At 37.0% G+C, this 12745-nt stretch overlaps 1 protein-coding gene across 5 annotated transcripts in view; it reads left to right on the plus strand.

Moving 5' to 3' along the window:
* The window catches only part of LOC133848328 (neuroglian), a 50697-nt gene extending 41122 nt beyond the window's left edge, over window positions 1-9575 (plus strand). For 2 of the 5 annotated variants that reach the window (XR_009895249.1, XR_009895250.1), the window contains exons 4-9: window positions 73-2883; window positions 3374-3538; window positions 3598-3975; window positions 4059-4162; window positions 4473-4902; window positions 6394-6947. Coding sequence is in view for 2 of the 5 variants with exons in the window: in XM_062283833.1 (XP_062139817.1) it covers window positions 73-2883; window positions 3374-3538; window positions 3598-3975; window positions 4059-4162; window positions 8645-8865 (3679 nt within the window). In the remaining 3 variants the exon portion in view is untranslated. Of the gene's footprint in view, window positions 1-72; window positions 2884-3373; window positions 3539-3597; window positions 3976-4058; window positions 4163-4472; window positions 4903-6393; window positions 6948-8644 lie in introns of those variants that run through there. The other 3 variants (XR_009895251.1, XM_062283833.1, XM_062283836.1) reach the window with 3 other exon arrangements.
* Window positions 9576-12745: the final 3170 nt, after the last annotated feature.

Below are 12745 nucleotides of genomic sequence, written 5' to 3' on the forward strand. Positions count from 1 at the left end.
TTAGTGTAAATCTTTGTAGTTCTCCAACCGATTACTTATGCCTTTCCTTTCTCGTTCTCTCTCCACTTACAGATATAGTTGGATCAAGAATGGCAAAAAGTTCGACTGGCAGGCGTACGACAATCGCATGTTGCGTCAACCGGGACGCGGAACCTTGGTGATCACCTCGCCGAAGGACGAGGATCTGGGACAGTATCAATGTTTCGCCAGCAACGAGTTTGGTGTGGCCACCTCGAACTCGGTGTTTGTGCGCAAGGCCGAGCTGAACGCTTTTAAGGATGAGGGCGCTCGGGGCGTTGTCGCCGTCGAGGGTGAACCCTTCTCCATGCAATGCGAGGCACCCGATGGCTGGCCAAAGCCCACAGTTAACTGGCTGCTGCAGAGTGCCAACGATGCTGGCATTCGTTCGATCAACAACTCACGCATGACTCTCGATCCCGAGGGCACGCTCTGGTTCTCGAATGTGACGCGCGAGGATGCGAACGGTGAATTCTGGTATTCGTGCTCAGCGACCTCGGTGTTCCGCAACGAGTACAAGATCGGCAACAAGATACTGCTCGATGTGAAGCAGATGGGCGTGAGTGCAGCCCAGAATCGTTATCCACCCAAGCAACAGTATGTGACGCGCAAGAACGAGGTCGGACTGCGAGGCAAACGGGTCGAATTGTATTGCATCTTTGGCGGGACACCGCTACCGCAAACCGTCTGGAGTAAGGACAATAAACGAATCGAGTGGAATGATCGAATAACGCAGGGCAATTATGGCAAATCGTTGGTCATACGGCATGTCTCATTCGAGGATGCGGGCAAATACACTTGCGATGTCTCGAACGGTGTGGGCAACGCACAATCCTATACGATTGACTTGAAGATCAATTCGGTGCCGTACTTCACCTTGGAGCCGGAGATACAGAATGCCGCCGAAGAGGAGGAAGTGACGTTCAAGTGCGAGGCCGCCGGACATCCGGAGCCAACGATCCAATGGATCTTCAACGGCAAACCGATCGCACAGGCTGCGGACAATCCACGCCGAACGGTGACGAACAATTACATTCGCATTGTCAATCTGGAGAAGAAGGATACGGGCAACTATGGCTGCAACGCCACCAATTCGCTGGGCTATGTCTACAAGGATGTCTATCTCAATGTGCTCGCTCTGCAGCCCGAGATCCAGGTGAAACCCCAAGCCGAAGCGATCACCGTGAACGGACGCAACATCACGCTGACGTGCCGCGTCTTTGGCGCCCCCAAACCCCAGGTGAAGTGGCGTCACAATGAGAACTGGCTGACCGGTGGACGTTACAATGTGCTGCCCTCGGGTGATCTGAGCATCGATGAGGTCACCTATGCGGACAGCGGCACCTACACGTGTCTGGCCGTCAATAAGTTTGGCAATGCCACGGCGCAGGGATCTCTGGTGGTTAAGGAACGCACACGCATCACACAGGAGCCGCAGAACTATGAAGTTGCTGCCGGACAATCGGCGACATTCCGTTGCAATGAGGCGCACGATGATACGCTCGATCTGCAGATCATTTGGCAGAAGGATGGCCAAGCGATTGACTTTGAGGCCGAGGCACGTTTTGTGAAGACCAACGACAACTCGCTGACAATTGCCAAGACCATGGAACTCGATTCGGGTGAATACACGTGTGTGGCACGCACCTTGTACGATGAGGCAACGGCCAAGGCCAATTTGATTGTCCAGGATGTGCCGAATGCACCGCGTCTCGTTGGCATCTCTTGCCAGGCGGACAAGGCCGAGATCTCGTGGCAACCGCAGGGCGACAATCGTTCACCCATTCTGCACTACACGATTCAGTTCAACACATCGTTCACGCCCGCCTCGTGGGACACCGCCTACGAGAAGGTCCCCAGCACCGACTTCTCCTTTGTCGTCCAAATGTCGCCATGGGCCAATTACACTTACCGCGTGATTGCGTTCAACAAAATCGGACCATCACCTCCATCGGAGCACAGTGAGGCGTGCACCACCCAACCGGATGTCCCGTATAAGAATCCCGAGAATGTTGTGGGCCAGGGTACCGAGCCGAACAACTTGTTCATCACGTGGACACCGATGCCGGAGATTGAGCACAATGCACCGAACTTCCAGTATCGCGTCAGCTGGAAGCGTGACATTCCCGCCGCTGCCTGGGAGAACAAGGACATCTACGATTGGCGTCAAAGCAATCTGCTGATACCCAATCAGGAGACATTCGTCAAGTATCACATCAAAGTTTTGGCCATCAATGAGGCCGGCGAATCGAACGTGGCTGCCGAGGAGGTCATTGGCTATTCGGGCGAGGATCGTCCCCTGGAGGCGCCCACCAATTTCAGCATGCTGCAGGTCACTAGCGCTACCAATGCCTATGTCGCCTGGAATCCCGTGAGTCCCGAATCGGTGCGCGGTCACTTCAAGGGCTACAAGATTCAGACGTGGACCGACAAGGAGGGCGAGGAAGGTTTGCGTGAAATCCATGCCATACACAACGATGCTCTGGTCACACAATTCAAGCCCGACTCAAAGAACTATGCTCGCGTCTTGGCCTACAATGGTCGCTTCAATGGACCACCAAGTGCCACCATTGACTTCGATACACCCGAGGGCGTGCCATCATCGGTGCAATCCCTGGAGGCATACCCTTTAGGCTCGTCGGCGTTCTGGGTGACGTGGAAGAAACCGTTGCATCCTAATGGCAAACTCACCGGTTACAAGATCTACTACGAGGTGGTCAAGGGCAGCTTTGTGGGCGAGCGTCGTGAATACGATCCCCATATCACCGATCCACGCATCACCAGCATGAAGATGGCTGCGTTGAAGCCGAACTCCAAGTATCGCATTTCCATCACGGCCACCACCAAAATGGGCGAAGGCACCGAGTAAGTTTGAGTTGGATAAGCAGATAGTTAAGATAACTTCATAGTCGAAGAACGTTTGAGATAGCAGGAAATAAACCATTTATTACATTCATCCTTTTAGAAATGGGTTAGGAATAGCTACAAAACAATTGAACCCGGATTCATTAAAGAAATGATACGATTTAAGACAACTTGAGATTCGAGCAACTTAGAAGACTCAAAAATATCTGCATTTTGTTCAATTTTTATAATCACGTTTTAAACATTTATAAGTTATGAAGTCGAACTTGCTTTCAAATGTTAACAAAAGGAAGGCATATTCTATAACTGTAATGAAAATATTCCTACGTTCTCTAATAATAGCTTCTAACCTATTTTCCTCGTTTCTTTATCAACCAATAATTCCCTACAATCATTAGTTAGTACAACCCAAAATTCGAATTATTGTTATTTGTATTCGTTATAAATATTCATCATATTTAATAACTTTCCCCTCTCTCTTTTGCGACAGGCATTACATCGAGAAGAGCACGCTGAAGGATGATTTTGCGCCACCATCGCCGCCAACATTCAACTGGGAGCAGATTCCCTCGCCCGACGGATCGCCCAACTATCGCATCAACTGGGTGCCCAACATTGACGGACGTTCCGGCTCCCATTTCTTCACCAAATACAGGTAAGCAAATTGCTGTGGAATTGCAAATAATAGACGATAATTAAACGTATGTATTACAGAGTTCAGGGTGAATCCAAATGGCTGGAGGTGCAGGAGGAGACGGTCAAGGATTATCAGGAGCTGTCCACCTTGGAGCCCGATACAGTGTACGAGGTGCGTGTGACCTCGGTCGATGGCCACTATCAGACCGATAGTCCGGTCAAAATTATCGATACGAGCGACGCCGATGGACCGATAATGGTGCGCAACGAGAGTCTGGCGAATGCTGGATGGTTTATTGGCATGATGCTGGCTTTGGCCATCATCATTTTGTTGTTCATCATTCTGTGCATCATACGACGCAATCGTGGTGGCAAATACGATGTGCACGATCGTGAGCTGGCCAATGGCAGGCGTGATTATCCCGATGATGGCGGCTTCCATGAGTACTCGCAACCGTAAGTGCTCTCATACTGATACTCATACTGATCGATAAACTGTAATCGATAACACACATATTTTACTTTGTTGGATTTTACAGCTTAGATAATAAGAGCGCTGGTCGCCAATCGGTTAGTTCAGCGAATAAGCCGGGCGTGGAGAGTGACACCGATTCGATGGCCGAATACGGTGATGGCGATACAGGTAAGTTCGTTTGATCGATAAATGATCAGCAATATACGATATATATGATACGATCGATTGTATATGTGTGTGTGTACAATGTCCATTCAGTGTCCCAAGTGTTTACCTACATAGCTCCCTCAATCCCAAACTCGAATCAACCGCCACACAAACTAGCTCTCTTTTTCTGTTTTGTATATCGAATTGTTTTTGATTTGTTTTTGTCACACCTTTATTTTTTTTTGTTTGTTTTTGATCACGTGTAACGATAACGATAACGATCATGATGATAACGATAACGATAACGATGATGTTGATGTTGGTACTGTAGCTGTTGCCACAGCTGCCGGCCACGCAGCCACCGCTGCCCGCAAAGTGGGCATCAAGCAGCCAGCGATGCCATCACAGTCACAGTTACAGTCGCAGTTACAGTCACAGTTGCAATCGCAGTTACAGTCGCAGTTACAGTCGCAGCCTCCTCAGTTGCAGCCATACGCGCAGCCTCCTCCTCAATTGCAGTACCACCCACAGCCTCCTCAATTGGAGTTCCACGCGCAGCCTCCTCAATTGCCGTTACAGTCGCCGCCACCCTACGACAACTCTATAAGCCAGCAACATCATGCAGCCTAGGCTCCTCTTTTCTTACAGTTGTTGCACACACACCAAATACACCCACACACACACACCCATTCATACACCCACACATTATCAGTTAAAGGCGGTGGCGGTGGCGTCATCCTTCAAAACATTTCTCGACCCAGGTAGCCAATAATTTGTTTCGGCTCGTTCGTTTTATACTTTTTTATATATTACATTTTTTGCCATTTGCCGTTTGCATTGTATGTTCTGTTTTCGCACACTTTTTGCTGGCGGCTGCTCTTCTCAACAAAAACTATTTATATTTACATACATACATATGTATATCAAATATGTTATCCAAACAAAGATATACCGTTATTTTTTTGGCTGGCTTTTTGCGTCTCGCTTCGCTTAACCGTTACACCTAAGTTCCCTCCCTTGTTATCGCTATGCACGTCGTTTCTTTTTCTCTACATTTTTCGCGCTCATTTTTAAGCCAAGCCTTATGCTTAAACAGCAGGCAGGATCTGAGAGGATCATCCATCGCATATTCGCACAGTGGTACAATCTGATGAAATGTTGAGTAGCAAACACAAATGGAAAACAATACAGAGTTAAATTAAGAGTAATTATAATAAATGAATACAGGAATTTTTTCAAAAAGATTTAAAGTAATTTCTTAGAATCTAATTAAGAATATTATTATTAGAGAGATGTATATTACTATTGAAGTGTTCAATTAATGCGTAATGTTTTCGTTGAAACAAGTTATTATTTCAAAATAAAACCAGATTCTAAAAGCAGTTTGATAATTCTGCATAGTCATATTTAGCAAAATGTCGTGAAAGTAGAGAACATTGTAGAAGCATGCAAGTTATATTATAAAGTGTGTAGATTAATTCTAAATTTGACATTCATTTTATGAAGTAAATAATAAAAGAATAATTTAGCAAGAGTAGAACATTAAATAAGTATAAAAGTTATATTATAAAGTATAAAGATCAATTCCAAAATTTGACATTGATAGCAAATCTTGTGAAGTAAATAATAAAAGAATAATTTAGCAAAAGTAGAACATTGAATAAGTATAAAAGTTATATTATAAATTATAAAAATCAATTCCAAATTTAAAATTTTTTTTTAATTTCAAGAAGAATAATAAGTAAATTAAGCAACTAGGAATAATTTGCAAAGTAACTTCTCTGCTTAAGATCGCAATTTATGTTGCCTTGTCAGCTTTCAATACATTTTTGCATCCACACTAAATTTCATCAACATATTTGTAGACTTGTGACACTGTAAGGAGGCCCCCAAAATGGATGATTCTTATTTCTAGTATAGGCATAATACAATAATATTGTTTGCTTCTCATTGTATTTGTTTTTGTTCCGAATTGGATCTGTTCAATTGTTAATTGTTTATTTGTTCCATTTGCGTTCGATAATTAATTTGTGTGTTACTTTTAATGTGTTTTTTTTTAATCAAATTATTTTGCACTACATTTTATTTACTTATTTGTATCATTATGTTTATTTTTTATTTTTCTTTTCTTTAATTCGTTATTTCTCGACTCTATAAATGAACACATGACACAACTTGAACAACAAATAAATAATAAATAAATACTAAATAAATAAATAAATGAAATATAAACCGAATTAAACAAAATGCAGGCATGAACGAAGATGGTTCCTTTATTGGCCAATATGGACGCAAAGGACTTTGATTTAATTTGTAAGCAGCAACAAACAAACCGAACCGAGCCCCTCCAAACAGCAACAACAACAACTACACCAGAACAACAACAACAACTACAACACCAGAACAACAACAACAACAACAACTACAGCGCCCAAAATTCTAAATGAAAATCAAAGTTTTTCTTTAAGTTAATTTTTAGTGCGACGAGTTAAATTTCAATATGAAAGCGAAACATTTTTTTTACATTTAATAACTAAAAACATAAGTAAAATAACAAAAATTACAAAACAAACAACAACAAAAAAAATACTGCCAAGCAAAATGAGAAAGAAGAAGAATCGATCAAGATAAACAACAACAACAACGATGCAGCAAAAAGGCTATTTAAATATGAAATGAAATGAAAACAAATACGAAAACAACACGAGGATCAAAAGCTGGCAAAGAAGCGGATGAAAACAAAAACGCGAAAAAAAATAAGAAGAATTCCCCCCTCAACCCCGCATCACACACGTCCCCCCGCTCCGCTCCAAGAATCTCCTTAATCGTAAAGCAGCTGCGTGTTTTGTTTTGCTCGCTCGCTCCCTCTGTCTGTCTCTCTCTATCCGTCTCTCTTACACACATGCACGCTTGTTTTTGCTCTCTACAAATTACCGAGCTGCTCTCTGTCTCCCTTTCTCTTTATAAATTTCTTTCCCTCCCGTCACACTCTTTGTAATATGTAATGCATACATATATATTTTATAAGTCTTAATTTAATAATTTTTTGTTTAAAAAACGTAATGTAAATTCTCCGTTTTAGCTCCCTCCTTTGTCAACAACAAAACAAAACAAAACAAAACAAAGAAGAAGAAAAAAAAAACATATGCTATTTAGTTTTGTTTCATAATTTTAATTTTTGTGTACTATGTATTTAAATGAAATGTGTTTTTTATTTGACTACTTCTACTTTTATTTTAGAATTGTTTTTTATTATTTTGAATTTTCAAAACAACTCGTTTGGACAGTGAAATCGTAAAGGAAAGTTGTAAACTGTAATTTGTAATCGGTTTTCTATTCTAGAAACTATTCTAAAAACATGAAATACAAAAAAAAAGAAAGAAACAAAACACAGCGAATACATATTATGTTTATTTTTTTTTTGTGAGTAGTAGAGCTATTTAATATTAAACAACAAAAAAAACTATATGAAAATAATACATTTTTATATACCTTATATTAGAGGAAAAACCAACAACAAACAAAATAAAGAAAATGTGAACAATAAAATGTAAAGTGTAAATTTTAGATACTTTTTTTTATTTTTCGAATTTATAGCTTGGGGTTCAATTTAAAAATTATTCAATTTTGTCTGCTTGAAATAAAAAATCCTTTAAGAAATTGAACAGAAAATACTACAAATATAGAAAAAAAAAACTATTTTAATAAAAAAGAATTAAGATTTGGCATAAAATATACGATTTTTTTTGCAAATGAAGCTTTGATAAAATACAACTTGAATAAAATTAAAAGGTAAATATTTCACAAAAAAAAAAAAAAATTTGTAATCAAAAACTATCTTATATCTTAGTATATATTATAGTATATTTTCTGAGCATGAGTATTTTAAAAGTACTAAATGTATTTTCTTCATTTCATATAAGGAAAGAACTATCTGAATAATATGAATTAGAATAAATTTTGAGTTCTATTCTAATTTCTATTATATTTATTTATCTATTAGTTAATCACTTCGGCTAGCCGAAGATTGTTTTTTGTTTTAGCAAACTGCTCCAATCCAGTACGTGTCTTATCTTAAGGTAATAATCCATGAAGCATGCAAATTGTGTTGCATTATCTCTATCTGTAATATCTAGTAGTATATTAGCAACCCTTTGTAGTTTGTAGTTTTCCAACGCTCCCAAAAAAACAAAAATAAAACTCCTCAACAACAAAACTAACATAATCTCGAAATAATCATAAAATAAACGGATGCGAAAATTAAAAAATACTGCTAACAAATGGTGAAAATGCAATAACTAAAAAGAAAAATTTGAATAACAAGAAATCGAAATGGAAATCGAAATCGTGGCTAACTGAACTAACTACAAAACACACACATAAATGGAACTGGTGTTGGTTATAGCTAACACAAGCACACTGACAAATACTTATCATCTCATATTTGAATTGAAAATTCTAGCTAGAGAATTGAACTAACATTTGGTTTCCATTCTGATACAGGTCAGTTCACTGAGGATGGATCGTTCATTGGGCAATATGTGCCCGGCAAGCTGCAGCCACCGGTTAGTCCACAGCCTCTGAACAACACCGCGGCAGCACATCAGCAACCACAGCAGCAGCAACCGCAACAGCAGCAGCAGCAGCAACCAGCTGGCGGACCTCAAGGAGCAGCAGCTGGAGAAGGAGCTGGATCAACAGCCGCTGTTGCCACCTATGTGTAGAGGGCGCAAGATTTGCAAGAATTCGAGAAAAAAAATTGAAGAAAAACTGCGCGAAGTTTATTAACTAAATCTCTGTGTGTGTGTGTGTATGCCGTATGTCTGTGTCTGTGTCTGTGAGCGTGAGTGTGTGAGTGAGGAAAACAAAACTGCTTTAAGTGTCTGCAAAAAGAAAAGTATACAAAAAAAAGAAAAAAATTGTAAGAAAACTCGCATGAATTTAATGCATTTAGTTTAGCTTCTTTTGCTTACGTGTATAAATATTTAGTAAACAAAAAACATAAAACATAAAAAAGAAAATGCAGCCTTTTTGAAGTAACAAATTAACCAAACATTTTTTTCGCTGTAAGCAAATCGAATTTTGAGCGTTGACAAAATATCGTTGCAAAGTTACAAACAAAATTATTCGAGCGCGTTTCACAATCGAGATTGGAAAGTGAAATTGAAATTGAAATTGAAATTGAGAACACGCCTTCTGCGTACTAAATGTATGTGTGTGTGTGTGTGTGAGTTTTTTTTTCTTTGTTTAGGTGTTTCGATTTGTTACCGCACACATTTGGAAAAGATCTAAGAATAATTATTATTATTATTATTATTATAATTATTATTGTAGTGTATTCTTAGTCGTCGTATATACAGATGTGCATTTGCAATTTGCTGTTCCAGTGTGGCCAGAGCTCGTCTATTTAGCTTTCACACTCAACCAAAAGAAATATCTTATGAATTGTGAACTGTATTTTTTGCCTAAGAAAAACCAATAAACTTGGATGATAATCCACTAAGAAATTTCTAAATAAATTCCACAGTCTACGAATTGTAATTACAAAATATGAATACAAATAATAATTGTAATTGTAAAGCAAATTCAATTCAGTAAAATAAATTTGTAGAGTAAAGTTTGATAAAGTTGGTCAACTATCGCCGCAAACTATTTAATTTTTGTGAATTTACAACATGACAACATGTGTTCATATTAAAAACAAATAAAAACAAGAAACTAAATAGCCAAGTAATCGACACACACAAATTTATAATCTTCTTCAGCTTAAATGCGTCTGTACAAAGCGATTATTCTAAAGCAAAAACAAAAACTAAAACAAACAGAAACTTTACATGCTTGAATATTACAATTAAAAACTAATATACAAATGAAATAAGAAATAATTAAAGAATTGAGTTCGATTGATGCTTTTTCGTATGTACGTACTAATTAGATTGTATAAGTTATTCATTTTTGTAAAACGTCCATAGCATAATTAAATTGTGTAATATTTAAAAACCGACAGAAACCACACACACATGTGTGTGTGTATAACTATAACTAATACCAACTATTTGCAATGATTTTGTCATACATCATTTGTCCACTAATTATTTAAGTAAAACAATTAGTTAATTCAAATTTACAAAGCGTCTGGATTTTTGGCAATATTTTCATCTTCTCAACACAACAAATGAATTTTTCTGCTCAGACATTTTGGTATATTTTTATACTGTGTCTGAAAGTTTATGTGCAGTATAAATATGTCAGACATTTTAGTATATTTTTATACTGTGTCTGAAACTTGATGTGCAAAAATCAGTCGAGAAAAATACGATTTAACTGCCATTCGTTTAGGACTGTGTTTTTTTTTTACTTGGGCTTTGCAATTCCTATATAAAAAGTAACTCGCAATAAACTGAAATTTTTGTGAATTTGAGAAAGCCTAAAATCAATTTATTTCATTTCCTTCATCATTTGTGCTATGCGAAAACGTCTTAATTATAATTATAAGTTTATCGAATTACAATTAGGCGGAATATATATAAATAAAAAACCAAACCAAAAAAATATATATATATATATGCTTGATCAGCAATAATTACCAGCAAATTTTTGTAAACAATTCTGTTTCATTTTTTTTCTATTAATTAGTATAAAGAACGATTAAAAACTTTTCCAATAAATAAAAGGTATAAACCTCAATAAAAAAAACAAAACAAAACAACAAAACCCAAAACAGTTTCTTATACATTTTTGAAAACTTGTAACAAATTACAAAATCAAAGGGGAAAAAACACAAATATTTATATTAAAAAAAAAAACAATGTATATTTTTTAAGTGTACAAATTAGCGTGTGCATTACACATAACAATAATAATAAAAAAAAAAGAAAATCAGTAATATTAAAAACTAAAAATAAAAGAATGATACAACTCGTAATAGAAGCTATAACAAACTATAAAGAATCCCAGTCGAGTTTATTTGCTCTGCTTAATATCATGAAAAAAAGAAAGAAAAAAAAAAAACATAGAAGATTTGCTTCATTTGCTATGATTCTAAATGGTAACGAGTTTAATTACGTGGCTAAAAGCTTACTACACTTATTTTTGGTCTTTATAAACATTACAGGGTTGCTTAGACAAATTTTTGCATTAGATTAAAGCATAATAAAATGAGAAATGAAAAGGGAAAGAAATGTATGTAATTGATTTGTATTAGGAAACAGCAAAACAGGATTTTGTTGTTATTTCAATTAGCTATTTAACAAACTATATGTACTATGTATGAACCCAGCTTGAAGCCCCACACACCACAAACCCCTCTTTGTAAAATCAAAATACATTACATAATAAAACAGACCAAATAATTATCCAAAAAAACGAAACCCACAAAACAATTCATAACACCTGCAACACCACGCATATCCCAACGATTGAGATGAGGATGATAATGATGATGATGATGATGATTATAATGATGATTAAACGAGAGTATGAAATTGAGAATAATGAAGAACATTGCAGGCGACAAAATTGAGATAAATTGTTGGCACATATAAGGATAACAAAAAAAAACTGATTACATAAAACTAACACATGCCACTTGCGTAAATACACTTATATATATACATATATATATATATATATAGTAAAGTATATATACACGTATACATATACAATATATCTGAATATATATTTACATGTATAGCGGACAACGATCTAAAGAGGTTCATGAGAAAAGCGATATATACACACACACTTACATACATTAAACATATATAGAGAGATGTATAAGATTTTGCATAGATATTGTGATTTCTGAAACAAAGAACAAAATGGGAAGACGACAACAAATAGTCAATAATTAATCGAAAAAGGGTCACAGAAATTTCCTCTTCGTTTTTTTTTTTTTGTTTTCCTTTTGTAAATGTGCTCATCTAATATGAAGAACACACAATATATATATTAGCTGTCGATTATCGGTAAAACCGATTCTACAATTTGCTCTTTCTAAAATTCCAAATTCCAGCTTGCAACGTTTCGAAACAAAAATGATTGCATACTTTTAGGCGCTCTTGAAATGCAATGGAATGAAACAGAAATTGTGTCTTGCCCTCAATTGTGTATGAACTGCCTTTGAAGTTTTGGAAAGATCAAACAAATGAAGAAATATAAATAAAAAAAAAAAAACAAAAACAAACCGCACTGCCTGTCGGGTTCTATTTACATGTGTGTACGCGTCTGCTTGCAGGAAACGGTTAAAAGTTGCAATAAAAAAAAAAAATGAATAGATTACACGAAATGTCAAAACCTATATTCAATTTATGATGTACTTAGGAAGGAAGCCAATGTATTTTCAAAGCAGATGGGGAAAATTGATTTGCACAATACTGTGATTCCTAAAAACACAAAACAAATAACAACAACAACAACAACAACAACAAATATTACAATTACTAACAATATATCTACATCTACTGTATGTCCTTATATGATTAATATTGATATACTTGTGACCCGTAAATTGATGTGTTTGTATATTTTTTCTCCACACTACATATTTGACACATTTTACAATTTGCAATTAACAAAACAATAAATAATGTACTTATGCAAAAA

This window comes from Drosophila sulfurigaster, chromosome X (genome assembly GCF_023558435.1).
Source record: "Drosophila sulfurigaster albostrigata strain 15112-1811.04 chromosome X, ASM2355843v2, whole genome shotgun sequence".
Lineage (NCBI taxonomy): Eukaryota > Metazoa > Arthropoda > Insecta > Diptera > Drosophilidae > Drosophila > Drosophila sulfurigaster.